The sequence below is a fragment of the Platalea leucorodia genome (genome assembly GCF_965183815.1).
Source record: "Platalea leucorodia genome assembly, chromosome: Z".
NCBI lineage: Eukaryota > Metazoa > Chordata > Aves > Pelecaniformes > Threskiornithidae > Platalea > Platalea leucorodia.
The window spans coordinates 26189510-26212629 of NC_138858.1; the positions used below are offsets into that span (position 1 = coordinate 26189510).

At 35.8% G+C, this 23120-nt stretch overlaps 1 protein-coding gene across 3 annotated transcripts in view; it reads right to left on the reverse strand.

The window, feature by feature from the left end:
• Positions 1 to 1993: 1993 nt before the first annotated feature.
• The window catches only part of JMY (junction mediating and regulatory protein, p53 cofactor), a 68029-nt gene continuing 46902 nt past the window's right edge, over positions 1994 to 23120 (reverse strand). The window contains exons 6-12 of one of the 3 annotated variants that reach the window (XR_014230737.1): positions 22879 to 23066; positions 16881 to 16967; positions 14195 to 14290; positions 12364 to 12910; positions 8764 to 9979; positions 5080 to 6278; positions 1994 to 2673 (exon numbers count right to left, since the gene is read on the reverse strand). Coding sequence is in view for 1 of the 3 variants with exons in the window: in XM_082337069.1 (XP_082193195.1) it covers positions 9672 to 9979; positions 12364 to 12910; positions 14195 to 14290; positions 16881 to 16967; positions 22879 to 23066 (1226 nt within the window). In the remaining 2 variants the exon portion in view is untranslated. Of the gene's footprint in view, positions 6279 to 8763; positions 9980 to 12363; positions 12911 to 14194; positions 14291 to 16880; positions 16968 to 22878; positions 23067 to 23120 lie in introns of all 3 variants that reach the window. The other 2 variants (XR_014230738.1, XM_082337069.1) reach the window with 2 other exon arrangements.

Here is a 23120-nt window from a genome sequence, read left to right on the forward strand (position 1 = left end):
GAGTGAAAAGATACACAATACAAACACAACTCTGCACGCCATGAATATTTTCATAACGTTTATGTCTAGATAAATAACACCACAAAATGAAGGGGGGGGGGGGGGGCAGACACCCAACAAAAACCAGCTGGCAGCTCTATGCTGGGACACAATTGGTTGTTTACTTTGGGATGTGTGTGTCCTGTCCCCCAGAAAAAAAGTTGAACTCTTCAAAACTCATAAAGGTACTTCTGAAGTATTCAAATTCTTCACGTACAATCTGATTTGCTTTTGAAATACTATATTGTACATATACCAAAAAAGCAAGTAGTGGAGAAGTCGGGTGTTTTTCAGCTTTTCCACTATCGTTACTTGTCTTTCTAAGTGATTGCAAGTGGCGGCTTGCTCTCTCCGTGTAATGGCATTGCCACTAGCTAGCTCTAGAAGGGCAGCGGAGTGCAATACAGGAGCTAAGCTCTTAATATTTCTGGGTTTAAATTTTTACTCTTTTTCACAGTGTTTTTGTCTTTTAATTAAGAGATGGAAAGCGTGTGTGATTTGTATTTAAGCACAACTATTCTGCATTATTTAGGAGCAAGATTCTTCTATAGTACCTTAGTTTAGAAAAATCTTACTGAAACATAATTATTCCCTGCTGCAACATAGCTTAGGCACAACCATCTCTCATTAAACAATGACAGGCAGCTTGAGGAGTTAAAAGAATAACAATGGAAACCTAAATGAACTAGACACAATTTTTTTTTTGTGGGAACCAAACTGGACTAAAAATATTTTTTTTAATGTTGGTACATATTCAAAGTTAGACAGTGGTCAAATAAATATCCTTTAATAAAGAAAAAAGGAATAATTTTAAAGCACCAAAACTGTGAGTATGATGTTACATCGCACGTACAAGAAGGTGAGTGCAGTAATTTGTGTACAGGTTTAAAGTTCTGAGTCATGATAATAAAAAACATGAATACACAGCAATAAACTTGCATTGCAGAAAAGCTGCACTAAAGAAAAAAAGAGCAAAAAGCAGACAGTTAAAACTTTTTTTAGTTTTTAGGTATTGCTAGAAATGTTTGTTTAGTTTTTTTACCTTTTTTTCAAACATACTTGTTGCTTAATACTTTATAACATCGAGCATTTTTAGGCATAGTAAATTTGCAGAGTCGTTTACAATAAAATATGCATTTAATATGTCTTTTTTAATATAATGGAGTTAAAGAACTTTCTTAACGCAAAGCACAATGTGCTAGTAGTGTTTGAGTCTACTGATAATATTGCACAAAGCTAGTGAATGGCAAATTGGTTTCCTTTTGATTATTTTTTATTTATTCAACAGGCTTAACAAAGAAGTTAGTTTCATTAAACTTCACTGGCTTCATTCATGCAAGGCAACCTGCAGCCATCTGTATTTCTTAAGCGTTCATCTTATGATGATGTATTTGCAGATATTTAAGGTGAAATTCAAAACATAGAGCAACCACAGCAACACACTGGGAGATGTTAAGTGAGTATCCCTAATCCCCAACACTTATTTCCCAATTGAGAAATCAAAAACATGTTTCTAAATCTGAAAATCAAGCCAGTCTATGGCAAACTAATGACCAAATAGGTGACAGTCTCTGGAATACTCTGCAGAGTTTGGACTATACTCACCAAAATGGCCACCATCCTTTTTACTTGTTCCAAATGGACACACTACTGGTTAATAGCCTTAGATATCAGCTTTAAATAATGCTCTAATATTAGAAACTCAGCAGAGTAAAATTCATTGCGTGGTCATTTTCCATATTGGAGGTACATCAGAGCATTCACATTTCAGAATGGAAAGATGACCTTTTCTGTCAAATTCTGAAGCTCTGGGCCACAGAATATAGAAGACCTGAATCACAATAAAAATACATAAATGTCAGGTTGCAGATTCACCACAGTCAGAGCTGGGAGTTTTGGAGTAACAGTCAAACTGAACAGGAAGTGCAAAGAACCGTATATACAACAGCCCCTCCCAAAAATACACTGGCATGCCCACCCACCCTTGACCATTTCTAATTTTAAGTATTTATGTATTAGGCAGCAATTAAATATAAATTCATTTTGTAGGAAAAATTTAAATTACAGTATATTTATAGGTTAAAAATAGCCATTGCTGTACTTTTTACAGCACTGATAGCAGAATGTCAATGTGCTTATTACACCAAAGAGCAATTTGCAGTCAAGTTTAGGATGACCTACTGTCTGTCAGCTCCAGTAGCACTGAAATCATGCAACGCGCTCTCCCAGTAAGGTGCTTCTATTTACTCCTTTTCTTTGCAAGAAGCTTCGCTTGTTCTTAACATTAATTTTGTAGTGCTAAACATAACAACATATTGTCCATGCTTATGGAATCACTACCAGAAATATATCCAGGTAATTTAATTACATAAGCATTACAATGAAAGTAAAATCTGATTACACACGTGAGCAAACTTGATTTACAAATTACACTCTTGAAATTCAGTGCAACAAACGGAATAAGGGTAACGCTAACCAATAAAAGTTTCTGCCTCCACTTCTCATTAAGTTGCATCTTCAATAATGCACCTGTCATTACTTTAATATTAAACATTACAGAATATAGTGCTTATACTCAGAATGATTCTTTACAAATAATGTAGTGAAGTATGTTGAGTTCTATCCCCAATGCAGCTGCAAAAGAACACAATATATAATCATATTAATTTATTTTACAGGTGTCTGGTGTAGGATGCAGACTGCCACATTTTTAAAAAAACAAAACCCTTAAAAGTGATGTTTAAGAAAAATAAAAAAGCCTTCATCTACCCTAGACAAGTAACTTAACTAACATATGAAAACACAGTAAAGTGAATAAAATAAGACTATTGGTCATTTGTAAAGGATCTGGAACCTCTGTGAATGAGAGCATGAAATTCATGTTGATGCAAATTCCATTTCTGATCAAAAGACTATTGCTGTTTATCTTACATTTTGGTTATTTTAGTAGAAATTGAGTATTTCATTTCTTGTTCCCACTCATAAAAGATTTTTCAGTCCTCACATAAGCATTTATACAATAAACATGCATTCCAACTCTTTACCTCAGTGGGTCAGTTACACTATACTAAAACAGTTTTAATTTGAACAAAAAAAAAAAAGAAGTTTCTAAAAATGGAAAAAGCCTGAAAGCTGACAAACTGCTTAAGATAAATGACTAGCAACAGAACAACACAGCCACAACAATGAAGTCCAGCCACAAATGAAAAATACCAGTAACAGGTAGAAAGGTATGTTTATGGAGGCTCTCTTTCCTTGCATATGTTTCAGTGTTTTTTCTGTAGTGATGCTTGCTAAGATTTCTCAAGGACCAACACAGTTATTAGAACTTTTCTCAGCTACGGAGGAACTGATGTCCATGCAGGACTGTCATAATGTCCACAAGTTTCACGTGAAAATACTTAAAACTTTCCCCATTTGCTGCTGTAGCCATCGCACTGCAAAATTTTACATTACAGAGGATGGGAAGCTTTATCCATTAGCCTGTACACTACATATTCACAATTTTTATATCAAAGTGGAGAGTTACGTGAAATTGTGACATCTAGTGACTCACGGAGGATTAAAATCCAGGAATTTTTTTTTTAGCAGTAAGTGGAAAATAAACACATTTACTTTCCACATTGAAGATGGCAGTTTTGAACTGATATAAACTGCTATGTTCAGCATAACAACTACTTTTTGTGTGTGCATAAGATACATGTTCATATGAGAATTCCATTTCTATAAACTAAGCTATTGCAGGAATCTAAGATTTCAGCTAAATATAAAACAGATTAAGGACAGTAATTTTTCTCAATCATGCACACATTTTTCAAGGCAAAGATGACAGATCACGTGGCAAACAAATCTGATAACTGTAGTACAGTACACAGTGGAGCTATTTAGATAAATCACAGCACAGTGCTAAACTGTAGACACAAATGTTGTGCAAGGGGACCACTGCACCTATACTTTAAAATTACACTATTTTTCCTCAGCTTGGAATTTTGCTGGCGTCCCATATGCATAGCCTAAGGAATAAAACCGCAGGCTGGAAAACAGGAGAAAATAGACATAAAAGTTGCTCAATCACCACTATTAATTTAGCACTAAGTTTCAGATGAACTGTATAATCTGAATTACCATTCTATATCACAGTTCTGCTTTGTGCTACAGCCAAAAATTCATTTGATTACTTCAGTTTTAACATGTGGTGTGACTGGGTGTACAGACGAATATAGAGAAAAAATACACCATGGCTTACAGTACAGGCATCAAATGATTATGATGAACTTTGAAATTGCTGTTATTGCTGCATAAACACAGTATTAGACAGCTTACAACTACGCCATGGAACTCAGGGTTCAGAGAAGTGGTTTAAGAAAAAAACATCGTGTAGTTTTAGGTCCTTGAAAGCCAGGATCAAGTGTTTCATAGAGCTGATCTCAGGACAGAATAATACAGACCTGATGACTAATACAGCAAAACTGATACAACTCTACAGTAACACTGCCCACAGGTGCTTTGAAAATGAATGTTCACTAACTTTATAAATAAGGCAACAAGGTTAAGAAAATGCCTGTCCATAGCAAGAGGGAAGTGACATCTTTTCAAGATGTTTGACAGAGCTTGAATTTCATGACAGCCACAGCAAAACAACTGAAGGGTCCAACTTCTGAGGTTCCTTTAGGTTACATAGCCTATCACTAAGGTAAGTTCTTCTGTTCCTCTTTATCTCAGTAAATGGCAAGATGTGAAACCTCCTGTTATAAATGTTGACACAGTACATGATCTGTTACATGACAGCAGCACTGCATAACTCCACTTAAAAAAAACCAAATCCACATGAGCAGTTTGCCTGTCACGAGAGGAACAGTGAATGGAACACACTACACAAAGGACAGGGGCTGTGTCTTTCTCGCACACAGTGTATGTCATGGTAGTAAAAACAAAATGCTAGTGAAAATTCAGTTTTCTTACAATTGTAACGGGCTGACTTAAATATCACATGGAGTTTCTAGATGGTACAATACTACTTGTATCTCGGTACTGACATACCTCTTAGTACTGTGGTATCGTAAGAGCAGCTACTTGCAGCCATTAGTCATGAAGCTAAGGATTACTTCTAAGTATTCACCGCAGAGGAAGTTGTAACTCTCCTTTGAAAAAAATAGTCAGGATCAAAAGGGAACTTTTTTTTTTTTCCAGCCAGTAGGCTTTGGGGTATGAAATACAAACACTTTTGCAGCCACTATAGAGAATAATAAAAACCAGCAAAAGAAGTATGATTTTCACAACTGACTTATCCATATGTTTAAGTGCTTTGATATTTTTTAAAGAAGGCTGCTTAGAGTAATCAAAAGCCATTTTAAACCAAAAGAGAAAAATAATTTTAAGTATGAAATTACAAAATATTGCTTCTTATAACAAATGATAAAAGTATAACTAACTTGGTTCAGCATAGCTAAATATTATTTTAAAAAAGCATGAAAATGTCTACTTTAAAAAGGTGTAAGACTACAAATGACCTTCTAAAAAGGTATTGCAGTATGTCTTGCTAAATGTACCATGCTGGAAACAAACACATTCTTGAATATGTACTGAATTCAACTCTTATTTCTCATTGTGCTGTGGTCACTTGTTACTGTTCATACTGACATACACTTCTTCAAACTAAGAAGAAAAAAAGTCTTAGTTGCATGTTACTGAATTTCAGCTACTGTAGTGCAACTAGGAATTCTGCTCTTTCTGGAATATCACACTGCTACCTAGCAAGCTTCTCTGCAAGGAGCTATTTAATTGTACTTTCAAGCAGATGATATATTCAGTGCAGTGAAGAGGAGGTTTTATAGCTGGCTTGATGTCTCGGCTGAATCCCAATGTTACTCTAAAAGCAAGTGTTCTCCCAACTCAAGACGCCCCCCTCACTTAACTGGCCACACATTACTAACACAAATACAAAAAGTGCTTAAGAATCGGGCATTCCTCGTTATACAAAATGCACATCTAAATAACTTAGCTTTCTGCCCAAACCAGAATTTTTGAACAAATTACAGAAAAAAGTGACCCAAAAATTAACATTTCAGGCCATTTTTTCCATAGACTGAATCATTTGCCAAAGAAAGACTATTTCTTTGCCAAAGAAAGCCTCCTGTGGAATTGATGGTCATAACTGGTGGCTCTGAATTTTCAGAAATGAAGAGGAAAAGTAATCTTCGACCGCGGTTTCTTTTCTCACGTCAGTAGCTGTGAATCACCTGTTTGGGGGGAAAAAAAAAAAAGGAACATCTGAAAAGCTAAACAGTTGTAGAAATACTCTCTGATCAACATATTAGGCAATTCCAACATGCAATACTGAGCAGCATCTTCAAAAGCCTTGTTTCTCTTTGCTCTCAGGGTAATGACACTCTTAACTCTGGAGCCGGGACACACAGAATATGACCAGGTCTTTTTTTGCCTTCTGGTATTATTGGCGGTGAACACATATTAGAGTTTGAAGAGCTCAAAATACTGGATTAGAAGACTATAGAGAGCAAAAGTTTACTTATTATCCATTACTTTGTCCATCACTCCCAGGAACCCAGGTTTCGCATTACTTACAGTACTCTTAAGGTACTATAGTGATTTATGTGTACCATTATGTACACACAGAGATAGGCTTGGGGTACTTTTGATAACCAGTAATCTTCTGATTTCTCCTACAGAAGCTACTGCGTATTTATACTGCTTGTTCAGCTGTACTTCCAATACACAGAATGCCTCAACATTTTTGTTCATGGTTGAGAGTGTCTGTAAGGGAGGAACTGCTCTTAAAAGTTAGTTATAACTTTATGTAGAAGTTAACTCATAGAGCAGATAATACAAGAGATGACTAGATCTCCTGCAGGAATTAGTTACCATTAGTTTGTCTTCAAACTTCAGTAATTAATGAAACCACTTCAGTGGGCATTGTTGATACTCCTTGCACATACATTAAGACACTTTTTGGCACCTGATAAACATACATCATTATATCAGATTTAGCCTCAATTCCTAAGGCAAATAATTGCATTACATTTAGCCTGCACAGATGTACATGTATTAAGCATAGTTCGTAACACCCGTGCCAATATACTTTTGATAACTGCTTTCAACCAAAAATCTCTACGCAACTGGTTTTTATATGTGCAGAGCTTACAGCTAAAAATCAGTAGGTCAATCTTAAAGCGTGGTATTAAATGGATAACCTTATAGTAAAAAAATACTATTCTGCTATTTCTACAACAGACTTTCTTTAGATTTTACTCGTGTAATAAATTCTGGGAAACCAGTCTATATGTTCAAGCAAGCTCATTCATCTATGTGAAAAGTATTTATTCAGCTGAATTTCAGAGGGCTTTGTCTCAATCTCTGTTCTCCTAGATTATTTCATGCGCTTGCATAGCAGGGGCCTGTTTTTCCTTTCCGAGCTGTTAGCTATTTTGTACAAGCATTTTTCAATCAAATCTGTACTATCTATTAAATAGTCTCATCTCATGAAAACAGGATTGTTTTCATAATAAAATATGATATTGGTAAGAGAAAGCGGGTCCCAGATGTGTGAAGAACTCCAAGGAGCACACACTCAGAATTCTGACACTGCATCCTGCTTTAGGTCAAAGTGATTTCATGGGACCTCAGCATTTGACAGGAGTGCATCTGTAAAAGGGGAAGATACCATTAACTGTAGACTGGTAAAAAGGAGACAACCACCAGTGCACTACAGGTACTGCATGGCAGTGATTTTCAGCCTGCACTATGAAATGCTTCTACGGGGCTGCAAAAGATAGCAGAGGAAAACGCACATTTATATCTTATGGCAACGCACACATAAGACTTCTAAGAGAATACACTTCCAATGGAAAGTGTTTAGGAGGTCCACCAACTAGGTTAAAAAAATTCAAAGTCACTCTTGGACTCCCCCCCCCCCCCCCCCCCAAATGACCCGTAGTATTAAAGAGTATTCGTGCTAAAAAATGCAAACAAGATCCCAAAGAATAAGTTAGATTTACTAAAGTCATGAAGTCAAATAACAAAATTTAAATTTGCTTAGTTATCTAGGAAATGAAAAGAGAATAATTGCACTGAAAAAGCCAAGTCAATTCCAAGGCATGTCTTTTCTTATAGCTGTCACTTCATTTCTGAAGGGCTGTGGTAGTGGGAGTTTTCAGTATGCAAGTAACAGAAAAAAGTTACATCCAAGCAAAACTATTTTCACTTTGAGTTTCAGCAAGAGTTAAGTAAGTTAAGTACACCCCCACTCCTGGATTTTCAACTCCAAAACTAGCAGTACATTTGATATAGAACAGAAGGAGCATGCCATAATTAAACAGTATTAAATCATTAGTGTGGCCAATGGCTAGTTCATGAGGAAATAAAGGCAACATGTATTTTCCTTTTTGAAAATTTTAAACATTATTATTTGAAAATAGCATACCAATGGAACAGTTTGAGACATAGTATTTCATAATCACAACAACATTCAGCAGATGATGTGCAAAGTCACCATCACTTTTTAAACAGCTGTAGCACTTTTTCAATAGTCACTCTCCAGCTATGGTAATAACTAACGAGGGTAGAAATACCTGACTGTAAACATCCAAAAAGGCTATCTTTTTTCTACTGCTAGCTGTGTTGCAAGGATTATAAATATTTATCTTCCATACTCTTGAAATAGCCTTTGATTTCTAAACAGATTTTTAAATTCTTTACAGATTGTCATACCTCTCTTTTCTCCAAATTTTAAGTTTAGCAGGAGCTTTCATTGAGACTTAAGTTCATCCACATGCCAGTAGCAGAAAAGAACCACCACAGAAGAATAGTGCTGTATGCTGTTGTTGTAATCAAGAACCTCGTTGTGCTACTGATGCAGCCATAATTTTGAAAACTAATCTCTTGACAATTTCTGGTTTGTTCTGAAATTAACTGCATTAACTTCATCTGCTGAAGTCTAATATCTGCACTTTCAGGCACTGTAGCTTAGTATAATGCAAGTTCATGGGACTTGTATGAGTAGCAGAAGTATAAATTATATCTGTATATTTATTGTTTATAGTCTGGAAATTCAATTAAGTCAGAGAGCTTACAGACTGGAACCAAGCTATCAAAGAGTCAGTCACACAGGGTAACCAATGAGATTTCAATGTGTTCTGCAGTCAAATCTAATCATCCTTCACTTGGAGCTACTCAGTCTGAAGTGATAAACATGCTAAATTTTTACAAGGCCAGAAGTAATTAGAAAATAAGTACAAGGTGTGTCCAAGAGTGATTGTGCTGCTTTGTTACTTAAAAGCTTTTTAAAGCTTTTTGGTAAGCTGCAAACAGTCCCTTTGAATTTGCTAAATAAAATAGAGCTTTTTATAGGAGCAGTCCTGTCAATATTCAGCAAAAGTATTCAAACAATAAAAGGCTAAGATGTTGCCTAAAAAAAGTTTTCCTTACTATAAACCTTAAATTCTTTGAAAAGTCAGTGATACTAAATGCATATGTGCATGTTTTACCACGTTGGACGTCAGACAGTTTAGCCACATTCATACTAAGTCTCCTAGAATGCACAACCTGAGGCTTAGCTGCTACTGTTATACAAAAAGTGTTGAAGAAGTATTTTTTTTTAAATGTAGGTTAATTACAGGTTAATTTTCCCAGTCTGTGCAAGGCAAACTCTCCTCTTCATCCTCTGATTCAGGTGATGCTTCCTTAATTCGTCGCAATGCTTCATGGATGCTCCTTGTCAGAGGGTCAGTATCAGGCAGAATTGTAAAGGATTCTCTCAAAACATCTTTCTGTACTTTCTTCAGTTTCACCCCTTTCCTGATCTGTGCCAAGATGTTATTGCTATCATCTTCATCAGGAAAAGGAGGGAGACTTCTCTGCTCAACTTTTCTTAAGTGAAAGCTGCCACGTTTCAAGGAAGCCAGCACTTCATCCATCGGGGAACTCACTGCAGTAAATGAAAAGACCTTCAGTATTATTTTTACTAAATTTTATCAATCTTCATTTATATTTCCTACAGCCCAAAAAGCAGCTGCTTACTATTAATGTGATAGTCCCATACCATAAATGTAATGGTAACTCCACTATTGTTTTAGCCTCCAAATTTCTCTTCCCTGTTACCAGGTCAGAACTGGTTTAGATAGACAATTACAATTTCTGAAACCACTTAACCTGCTATCAGGCAGGTAGTAAAACTTTTTGAACAAGATAGCTTTCCTGTTCGCAGTCAGGAAAATCAAAATAGCTGCAATGAATCCAACACAATGAAAGTGGTTTTTACATTATCTTTCTTGCCTTTGAGAATCAGGTAATGAGTACATATCTAAGTATTGGACTGTGCAGTCCATTCTCAGCACTTGCATTTTGTGGCTGACTTTACCTACTCTATGCCTATTATTACATGCCAGTGAGGGAAGCAGCAGTATATTCAACTGCAACAGCATGCATTTTTCCGCTTCTCTGGATTCATGTATGTATTAGCACCTAGTCACAGCATGCCTATATAAATTCCCTTCCTTTACAAATAATGAAAACAGAGAAGTAAGAGTTAAGACTTTATGACAAATCCTTCCTTTATCACCAATTTGAAACTAGTTCTTTGCAGAAACAAAAATCAGGCTTTGGCTCTTTCAAGAGCTACAAGTAGCTAAGATCTCCATCCCAGAGAATGCGTTATAATAAGTACAACAGTTTGAAATAGCTTGCATACACTAGCACATACAACATGCAGCACCTATCAATCACTAGATCAATATCCATCTCCAGTTCTTTTTTGTATATTGGAGAATACATCTTTTAAACCTGTTTTGCATTTATGAGTGGGCTTTGTCCATCAGACTAATGGCCCAGATAGCTGGAATAGACATGAAGAAAGGAGAAATAAAGGAAGAATACAGGACTGCACATTTGAAGGACGAAGGAAGGACTGTAAAACACTAGACAAAGTTCTCAAGCCACTTACAGACTTGGAACACCTCAGGGAATACAGAGCAGTAGGTAGAGTGCTGCTGCAGACATTAACAACACTTAAGAGGGAGAATAAAATTTGATTTTGTATTTGTCATTTTATGATGCATATCAAATTGGACACACAATACGTGCTTTACATAAAATGGCAAGATAAAATGGGTATCAGAAAAATAAACAATAGAACTACAGAAAAAGAAAAATGGAGCACAGCAGCCATCAAAATTGATAATGAACTTAAGACACTGTACCTGCGACCTGCAAGACCCATAAGAGCTTAAGAATTCTGTAACTATGCAGTTGCTTCAAGGGTTTTCAGTCATTTAAGGACAATTCTAAAGGAAACACTCTGGTTTCTGTCTGATTGATGAAGACATTTCTAATTTTGATTTCATCTGGATGAGGAAAAATGTCAATGGAGGATGTTTTCTGTAGTTGCAATTGACAGAGCCAGATAGAATTTTTAATAAAATGTTATTACAGCCATACTACAGCAGTGTGAATCAGGGCCCACTCAAGACACTTTTTCTCAGTGACTTCCAGTAAAATAGTTCAGCTGAGCACTTTTGAAAATCCCATCTCTGATTTTCAAATATAAATGTAGCTCCAATATAACATGTTTCACCAAAATACCAGGATTATTTTGTTCAAACATGGCTGCCATTCTTCCCATTTTATATATGGGATAAAGGATAAGCAGTTAAAAACAAGTAGCACAGAAACAACAAGTTGTAACAGATCTCCCAGATCAGCCCTGTGCTCTATTCATTCTCCTCAGTTTCCAAAGTTGTTTTTGGTCTTTTAACTATGTATGAACATGCTTTGCTGAATGATTACAGATTTGATTTCCAATTGTAGTTAAACGTATATATTCTTACTCAGCTCCCATGGGTACTTGTGGATTTTTGTATGAAAATTTGAAGAAACCTTGAAGATAGCATTCTCAAGGTTTCTTATGTCCCAAGACAAGTATTCATTTTACTAAGTCATAAATTATGTAAAACACTCTTATTAAAAAAACCCTGCACCCTCAGGTGAAGCTTATAATATTTGCAGTGCTGGCTGTAAACTAGATAGGAAAAGATTCTTTTAGGCAATGTTTAGCTCCATTTTCTAGCTAGTCTAACATGGTATATCGTAGAATCAGTTTCACAAGTGTTTTCTGTCTAATTGAAAAAGTACACCACACGCTCTTGTGAAGGTCCTAACATTTGTTTGAGTTGCTGACATTTGTCAACTGAAAAGGATTTAACAACTTTCCCATTAATAATTACAAATTAATCACAGCATACACTTTTCTATAGAGCAATTCAAAAGAGGAACTGATGTGCATTACAATTAAATACACAGAAATGAAAACATTACCTCTTCTCCTCTGCAAACCCTCTAGATCACCGGTCTTCTTAAGCTTCTTCTTGGCACTGACTAGCTGGCTGCTGTCAAACAGATGTGCTGGTGGGACACCAGAAGAGTGCTGGACTCCCTTCTCCTCACTCTGATGTTTAACAAAGCTGTTGCTTTTTTCTAAGGATTTGGTGGCATCTTCCTTGGAAGGCAAAGGTGGAGGTGGAGGTGGTGGAGGCAAAGGGGGTGGAAGCGGTACTACAGTAACAATCTCTGGTTGAAGCTCATTACTGGTGAGTGGAGAAGTACTAACATGAGGCAGTTCAGAGGTAACACCATTGGGAGGTAATGAAATATCTTGAAGTTGTTCTAAGCTTGTGGATTCCTGCACCTGCAAAGGCTGAACTGCATTTTCCAATTCCACTTCTTCACTTTTCTCTTGGATTTGTATGGTTGCTGGCAAAGATCGAGGCTGATCAACACAGGACACTGAGCTGGCTGCACATTTTCTTCTTGCATGACCCAGCCGTAGTCTGGTTGATTTAAGTATTACTTGCCCAGGGTACCGCTAAAGTGAATAAGTTATTGACAATTAGATAAGTACATGCAACACTCTATTCTAGACACTAAGTACCTGTCGTTAGGGTTTGCCTTTCTGACAAGTGGAATTCATCTGCTATTTTCATTCATTTTGCTCTGGATGTAAAAACAAAGCAAATATATCCGCACTTCTATGCAAAAATGATCCGTTTCCTTAATTTTTGCTCTTGGTTAAACCACAACTTACATGTGATTGGTCAAGTCAGGGATATACATGGGTTAGAATTAGGATTTCACTATGAACCTGATTGTACATTCAAATCCCCTTTTTCTGGATTCAAAACTCCTTCTTGCTTTCCTTTTCTAAACCTAGTCAATGGCTCCCTCTGCAACAAAGTCTTCTCTGACCTAATACACTGGCTTTAGATGTGAATCATACTGCTTAAAAAGGTATCTCTTGAAAACATCAAACATTTTGAGACTTTCCAAAGTATTTTTAATTTAGTTCTTAAATTTGCTGCCTCAATATCTGTCTTTTCATGTTAGTTTCATCCATAGCCAATTCTATGCAAAAATTTAAATTGCTTTTGAAAGACAGGTCTAATACATTTTACACAATTGTGGTAGGCCTAAAGCAATAGAGATCATAACAATATAAACATGCTTATATATAAAGTCAGTTCATTAACAGTTGCTGGTTAAAATAAGTAAATTTGCTTTAATTTACAGAAGTTATGCAATTCAAAAGCCTTGCAAACAATAAGGATATGAAGAGTGTACTGCTGAGCAAGACAGCTTTCCAGTAAAGAAACTTCTCATACCTATATTTTTTAATGTATTCAGCAAAACCAGAAAAAGTCTTCACCAATTAATACAGTGTCTCTTTTCTTGCACTTTCACCCCTTTCCTTATTCTCTCCCCTTCATTCCATCTTCCATCCATTTTCTGATACTTGCATTGTAATAAGAAGGGGCAGCTATAGGCAGGTATTCTAGCAATCAGTGGTAGTGGGGGTATGTCAGATGGTAACACTCTTTGCGGGAAATACCATTTAGATTATACTTCTTTTAGGAACGTTTGCTAAGTGTCTTGTCACAACATGTAGATGTAGGAGGGAACAGAAGCTTATTATTGCATTGGGAATGTAATGGCTAGAGGAATTTGTTACCACCAATGCCATATTTCGTTGTGAATTTTTCAAAGAACAGTTAACTATACAATGAAAGAGAACAGCTAGTAGCATAGTATGGTCCTGGAATGAGTGAAAATTTCACCAGAAGAAACTGGTGGAAAAGAACAACACTTCTGTTACCTGTTTAAATGTGCGAAGTCTGTCCAGTGTTTTCTGTCGTTCCTGACTAACCCAGGAGCTTTTTCTTTCCTCTTCGTCTTTTAATTGATCTCGCTTCTGAGAAAATATATGGAAAACATGTAAGTATTACATGCAATGCTATGTTTAGCATCATTAAAAAAATTGAATTAAAAGAACTCTTCTACTAATTAGGGATTGTTAGGGATTACCTAACAGTCTACTTCTCAAATAAACACATTTTTAAACTTCAAAACTTGGCCTTTGTCTTCCCCTTAAAAAAAATATTATGCATTTCATGTTTTATAATCTTGAAGAAATGCAAAGCTTAGTAAAGAAAGATTGCAACCTGGAACTGGAACACTTGAAGACTTGTTACCTTGAAAGATGAGAAATAACTAGAGACGTGACAGAATATTCTACTGAAAAAAGCCCCCTTAAATTAAAAATGGTATAAATTATCCAGACAGCAAACCAGTATCCATTTTCTCTCATTCCAAAAACAAAATGACAGTCCAAATTGCAAGGCTGCCCATTTAAAACAAGTCATATTAGTATTCTCACAGTGCAAGAAATCACAGAACTCAGTGCCACAAAGTTTTGAATCCAATACTGAGCAAATTAAGTAAACATTTTCATTATCATTTACAACAGTAAATGAAAGTTTTTTATTTAATTAACTTAAGCTGTCATTATTTAATCCAGCTTGATTTTCCGCAACCTTACTTCAGTAAAGGTCTGAAGCTCTTCCTTGCAGCTGTGACAGTTGTATTTTTTCTTGTTTGGGGATCTTACCTCAGTGAAAACACACATTTGGATCCACCTCCTCTAACTAGTCATCCATTTTCACAGAACTTCAGCAAAGTTAATACATCTTTGAAACAAAACACTACTCTTCAGTCAAATTTATTGAAAGTGGATGCAAAAATCATATGGCAAAAGTCATTGTATGCAAATTCAGAAGTTATCAGGAAAAGTGATAAAACAGGTGACTACAAAGAAAAAACCCTGAGCAGAAACAGCAGCTTTAATTCTTAAAAAACTCACAACATTAAGTATTACTTTTAAAAGCCCATCTTCATCATAATTAAAAATTCTGATCACTTTTGTGAACTTTTATTGATATTCAGCCAACACAAAAGCACTGTCTGCCTGCCTGCCATTTTCAGAGGTCAGCTAGTGACCTGGTGTCCTTCGTAAAGAGCCACCTGTGATGTGGAAGGAGGTAAGTATAGATGCATTAGGGAGAGGAAGAGGAGAACATGTCTGAAAAATAGTAAGGAATAGACAGGAAACAGGAAAAGGTGAAGAGGAATAGAAGCATGTGATGAAAAGAAAATAACAGAGCAATGGGGCAAAGAAGCTAAAACAGAAACGTAAAGAAAAGATTATAGCAAGAAGAAAGGATAGTTCTACTACCACATCTGCATGTTACGTACGCAATCAGGTCAAACTTTTCCTGAAGCAGTCTCAAATTCAAGGGTTTTGTTTGTTTTGGTTTGGGTTTTTTTGTTTTGTTTTAAATAAGAATAGTGAAATTGCAGTTCTTATTTGGTTTCAGGTTTGGACACCCTTGAGATTATCTTTTCAAAATTTCTCATGAAAACCAGTGGCTGAAAACCTGTTTTACAATAATAGTAGAAATTCTCAGTCACATTATTAACACAAAAAAGACAAATAAAAATTAGCATAAGGTTGTTTGTACAATGCAAGCAGGCAACTCCATGAAATAAAGGAAAAGCCCTGTAGTGTTTGAGAGACAAGAAAGTCCTTCAGCTTTGTGAAGTCTTATTTTTAAGAGTGATAAATGGACTACAACCCACACAGCAAATTCCTTTGCCTTATTGTAAGAACTGAAAAAAAAAAATATTTTTCTAAGTTCTTGAAAAAGTATGCCAATACGTACTGTCTTTCGCAAGTAGCCTTTTCATAAAATAAATTATGCAGCTGACTTCCTGGACAAATGTATCAATGTTAAAAATGTATAAGGATGAAATAGAATCACTTTCACTAATCTAATTGAAGCCTGAATTAAAGAGACTTGAATTTCAATGCATCTTTGTCAGTGATCTTTATCAAATATTGATACTATACCAGCTCCCAAGACCTAGCCCAGAAGTTGAATGTTCTTTAACATAAAGTCTATTATGTTCAGCACAAGAGTTGGACTAACTAGCCTATTCTCTGCAATGAGACTGAGCAGAGAATTTTGGAGTATACAGCTGGAACTACATCTTTACACAACACTACATCTTTATACAACATAATTCAAGTGTTTTCTTTTGTAGAAAGAAGAAAAATAACAAACAAGCTTACTAAGATTCAAGAAGTGTGTATGGTTTCCTTATTCATTTCAGCATATCTGACACCATACTCGGAGATGTCTGGAATCACCTGTGTGCACATGGTAACAAACAACATGCAGCCTAACCCTAGCAGTAATCACTTAGACTGTGAACCTAGCATTAAAAAACTGTTTTATTTGCTTGGGTTCAATGTAATCCTAACAGAGCTATATACTCCCCCTTACCAGCATAATATGATACAGAAATCCATGGTGCAAAGGTCAGGGATATACACCATCTTTATAAACCAGCTATCATTCAGAATACTCTCCTAATTAGTATATAGTGAGGAATGCAAGCTATTAACTAAAGGCTAAACTCCACAGCAGAAAACTCAAACTTACTAGCTGAACAGTATGGTGCATTTTGTATTCCTCCTCACTCTGGTGATGCTGCTGGATCTTTTCATTATGCTTTGCAATACAGATCTCCTGTAGAGACATAAAATGTTATCTATAAAATATGAATTTCAAATATTGATTTACATGGTTTAGTGTCATATTTAGCAAACAGCACTAAGAATTAGAAAAATAAAAATTACAAAGCCTATCTCAGACAAGCTAATTTAACCAAGCTAATTTAACTTACAATAAAACCATAAAATGGAAACAAAACCAAGACAGACAAACCCACACCTATTACTTTTAACTGTCAAAAGAATATACACAAGTAACAGCTGCTTGAAAAGTCTGTTCTACAATACCAAAAGTGGCAACAAACACCGATTTGTCAAATACTTCATAAAACCTTTGTGTAACTCCATGTATTTGTATACATGGATAATAACTAACTCTCAAATATACTACATATTTCTGTTTATGCAACCAGGCAGCTTCCCATTTACAAGTGTCAGTTCATCTTTTGCATGTACAGTCTGCAAGCACAAACTTTATTAAAGTTGTTACAATTTTATGCATGCACAAGCAGGTTCACTTATACCGAGTTCACGCCTGTAACGTCTGGTTTAAAAACAAGCATTTATTACATTGCCTAGAAATAAGAATAGGTTCAAAAAAAAACCAGGCCATGTTACAATAGATGACAAGAAACCGGATGACATTCAAACTTCAGGTAGATAATATAAGAAGAACTGAATTAAGTATGTTACAAAGAGAAGGCACGTGCAGGAGTCTAGAGCAGCAACAAGACAGACAAGTTCATAGGACAATACTGAGGGCCAGGAAATCAGACAGTATGGGCAATGAAATTAGGCCTGGTACAAGCATCACACAGAACTGGAACAAAGTCAAATGTTAGAAACACATCTCATGGCTGTGTAAGCAAGGGCAGTGTTAGGAAGCAGCTCAGAGTGTGACTGCAGCTAGAAGAACACCGAAGTGATGGGCTTCCCAGGCATTAGTCACCTTGACTTACTCGGTGGAGCCAGACAGGAGCTTTGCCACTGAAAGCATTGCTTGGGGCAGCTGGTGGAGTTATCAGCCATCAAGCAAGATACTACAGTAGTGGCAGAAAGATACAAAAACAAGGAGGGGATGTATAAAAAAAGCCCACAATTTTGGACACTGGGAAATGCAGAAAAAGCTACGTTCTCCTGCAAGCTGACTATGGACATACTGTGATCATATAAAAATGTAGCCAGTGTTCCTGTATAGGACAGAAATACCATGCTGCATTGAATGTTTCTAAACAGTAGGACCATCAAGGTTGCTACTGTATACACGTAACACTGACAAGAGCACAAGTTTCTGTGGAAACACTGTCCCAGCTTCATCAGAGGTGTATATATATAGCTAAACACTGCTGGGTTTTATGTTTGTTTGTTTGTGGAGTTTTTTCCCCTGATGAAAAGAGTTTAATTAATACAGCTGGAAAAGTTAATCCATTTAATTTGTAACTGCAAAAGTACAAACTACCTAATTTCTGCTTTTCAAAGACACAGCAATAGATTCAGAATATTATTAGAGAATCTGAAAGACTTTTTTTAATACTGCTAATGATTTGCCTTTATAGTTTATTCTCTATTTCTGTGAAAGTTCGATTAAAAGTGTTCTAAAATAATGAGGAATGTACATTATGAGATACAAAAAAGTATTACAAAATAATGAGAAAATGTATGTTAGGTTTGGGTTTTTTGACATGTCATAAATATTTGGGGGCACACTTTTATGAAACATTTTCTCTTTAATTAATTACAGACATGGTCTTAAAAAAAAAAGGCTGCAATTTCACAGGGACAAATACAGGGTTCTACTTGTAGACAACATTAAGTGACTGCAAACAAAAGATGAAGAACAAAAAGCAGCCAGGTTGCAGCATTAAAGAAGATGATCTGGGTGATTATGGCAGATGACAAGTTGAACATAAACTAACAAACTCTGGCAAAAAAAAAAAGATAACATCATTATTGGGTGCATGAGCAGGAATACAGCCCACTGCACATGTTAAGTAGTCCTTACTTCTCAGCACTGGGAAAGCAGGAGCATTATGTCCAGTGAGAGTGACACTTCAAGAAAGACATTGACCAACTGTATGGTACTGAGAGAGCATCAAGAAGTAATGTTCATTTCTCTTTCAGTCACCTGACTCACTTCACAGTATCAAATCATACTTCTATTAAAGAGACAAAAAGGGAGAGCTGAGAAGCCATTTCAACCCCTCATCACTGGATAAGCCACCATGTTTAAGGCTAGTAACATGTAATATACATAAAAGAGATTTGCACTAGTTATTACATTTAACTAGTTCCAGTGAGCCTTGCTTTCAGATTGAAAAGCATCCCAATTAAAAGGTTAGCTTCTCATTTAGTAAGCTCAGTATGTGCAGAAATCGTATTTTACTATAAGTGTTCTGTGTAGTTATGGCCCTTAAGTTGTTGTAATAATAATAATAATAATAGAAGAAGAAAGAAGAGGGAAGAAAGGGAGGAGGAAAAAGATGGAGGAAGGGGGAGGAAGGAAGCATATCAAGTAACCCTATGCCAGCTGTCACTGCATCTACATAACACCTGTTTTGGCAAGGGCCATGCTTTAAACTGTGGGCTTGCAAAGTAGTAAAGGTGTCCTATTATACACGGACGCAACAGCATGTGAGGAAGCTTTCTAGGTCAAAGCACACAGTTGCTTCTCCCAGTCTGCTTATGATGAGGAATAATCTTCTGGATGTAAAATAATTCAAATTTCTTCACAACTCTATTTTTCTGAATATATTTTTCTAGATGCCTTCTACACCATCTTTTTTACCTTGACTCTTTGCTATAAATCTAGCTCCCTAATAAAACAGCTGCTTGTTCCATATGACAACCTAATTAATACTACTGTGCAGCCAGCAGGGGGTAGACTGGGATAACAATAGTGATATCCTGCATCAAAAATCCATAACTATCTTTCAAGAAATAAGAAGAATAATGAGACTGCTATTAAAATCTTATTTTTGAATAACTAACTCACTGTCACCAGCACAAAAGAACATCAGGAAATGATTGCTTAACAGATGCAAATAGGTTTGTATAAAAAAATACGAGAATAAAGAGTTTATACGCATGGTAGTACAGTGAAAGAACATCAACCTGTGTAAAACCATAAATTTTAAAAATGCCGGCTCAGTTATTCGGAATCACAACTGAATGAGGCTTCTAACAAACCTTTAGCAAAAGTTTCTAAATAAAGATTTGGTACAATTATTTGACAACACCGTTAAAAAATAAAAACATCAACTGCAAAACCAGGGAAGGAATTTCTGAAAAACAAAATAACAAAGACTACAGTCACAGAAGTTCATACTTATATTACATGTAGTCTTATTCTACACAGAGTAACCGATTCCCTTTCAGTGTGTTACCTTCTCAACAGAAAAGATTTTCAAATACCCGGATGATGAAACGACCTCCTCTGAAAAATAAAAACTGATGATACAGAGTAATTTCCTATTGTTTTCTTAATCATGGTATCTGCTGCTAGAAAGGAGGCATTCTCCTAAGGGAATCTTCAGTTGCCAAAAACCTAATAATGAGCAAGGACTGTAATTTCTAAATATATCACAAAACTGTGATATACACGACTTAACACAGAGCTTGCCTTTTTTTTTTTTATAACTACAGAACTGACAAGGTAAAAAAAAAATAGAAGAAGAAAAAAAAACGCAACACCAAAACCTCACCAAGCCAATCCAAAACAGAACACTTGTTTACAGTTCTGTTTTAAGATACTTTGCTTAAACAAGCACAGTCAGGAACACAATCTGAGAAGCATTAAGCAGACTCTCATCTCAGTTCAACAATAAATGTTTCTTAATTGAGAGAGACAGACTTTGAGAAAGAGACTTACCACATAGTATGTACTTTCCAAATATACCCTCAAAAACTCATTCCTTTCTCCACTTAGCATTCAGTCATCACTACACTCATTCTCACCATCTAGAGTCTGCTTTTGCATCCCATCTGTATCTTTGTTCTGCATACTTAAACTGCAAACTCTTCAGATCAAGAACCCTTTTTTCCTCACAGTTTTATAAAGTACAACCACCCACATCAGGCACTATAAATAGTGTTCATTAACAATGTTTTGCAGTACCACTAGAATGGTCACTCAAGATACAAGGCTTCTTTATGTTTGAAATAAAGCCACAAGTGTCTTGATTTTCAGGTAATTACTATTAAGCTTAGTAAAGCTCTGCGTTATTTAGCAGTAGTAAGAGCAGCTAGAGTAAATACCTCTAACATAAATATCCATCAAAACGGCTACCTTCTCTTCTGCCCAGGAAGTGCCACAAAATGGCACACAACTGATTCTGCCTATTCTTTTTGCTCAAATAAAAATCTTTGATTTCCCCCTGCAAGTTTAAATACATGTTATTCTAATCTTTGATTTCTTCAGAGGCTGAAAGCTAGGTATCTCACTGCAGCATTCAACTGCAGATAACGCTACGCTGGTCAATGAAATCGGCAGAGAGGTGGAACTAGTTCTGAGCGCGCTGCTTACTCCTGCTTCAGGGTTGCTTCTTGACTTGTTAACTCCCATAAGTTAAGTAAATAACAGCAATAAGGCTATTGCTTTTAAACAGGTTTGTGTCCTCTCTAAGATGCCAGCAGTGTCTTTTCACATTCAGGAGAAAATAGCATAATTATTACAATGTAGTCTACATTAGTTAGCATAATGTGACAGATAGGATCTATTCCTTAAAGTGCTAAAAAGCGCAGCTTCTTGATACTTTTTCTTTTTACAAAATCACATAAAACAAACTCAATGACTCCGAGCAAACTACTTCCCATAACTGGCTAACAAGATACATTTCTTTTATAATAACTTATTTGCAGTCTTCTCCAAATTGTGTTAATCAGAGAGAGGACAGTGACTGAAGAAATACAAAAAATCCAAAATATAAAACGTACCAACTACTGTTTTGTTTGCTCTGTTATGCTTCAGATTCAGTTACAGAAACAGACACATATCGTTATGAAGGCAAGGCAAGACCTGAAGGCTTTACCCTCAATCTACTACAATTGTTTATATAAAGGGGTCATCTCCCACATCAAGAGACATGACTGGGAATATAAAAACCACACCAACCCCTGATCCCAATCTAGAACGAGGTCTCAACTGAGACTTCTGCATAGCCTTATAGTGTACAGTATGGGGTGGAAACCTGTTTTATAACACATATTACAATGCTCTCTCAGAACTTTAGTCTATTCTACTCATGAAGCTCTCACTCATCAATAATGCATATTCATGTAACCGCAAACTGCTAGGAAACAATAAACAAGTCATTCTGGAAAAAAGGAATTAACATATTTATGTACACTTGATACACAATTTCAAAACATCAGCTCTATTAAAACAATTTTCTGTACAACATCCCAATCATGTAATGCATGAAAAATGAAAGTGGCCCTAAATAGCACATCTAGTTTTACAACTAAGAATATATACTGGATTTCATATATATCTGCGCATACAGAGCATCAATGACACATGACGTAAGTTTAAAAGGATGAGCTAGGAGAATGAAAATAGAACTCATTAGTGAGAAAACACCCTTGAAAATTCTCTTCTGCAAACATATAGAAAACTACTCTCTGTAAAAACATGCATTCCAGCACGTACTTTCCACATGAAAGTATTCTGATCAATTAATAGAAACAAGTTTATTTGTTGACTTCAAAATGATTAAAGGTTCCTTTAAAGCTAAAAGGTAAACTGAATCTTAAATATGTCAATTTAATAATACATGCTATTGTATTTCGTACTCTGTAAAACAACTTTAGTAAGTAGTAAATATAATCCACGAAAATACTGGGAGACTTGGAAATTGTATTTGAAATGAAACCTTTTGAAGTTTTATTAAATTTGTTAATTATGCTAGACATCTGCAATTTAATAATACCTTCTTATTTCTGAGGTAGGCTTTCTTGGCTGAAATACGTCCACGCCTTGCTTCCAGCTGGCGGATTTTTTGTTGTAACTTTTGCAGCTCCTCCTTTCGCAAGTGCATAGATGTTGCCATATCCTCTTTTTCAAGCATGGCTTCCATACTTTCATAAGTGTCATAATATACCACTTCATCTCTCTTCTCTGTTTTAAAAATGTCAGCAATGAAAAAGTCAAATCAATAGTTTGTATTTGATT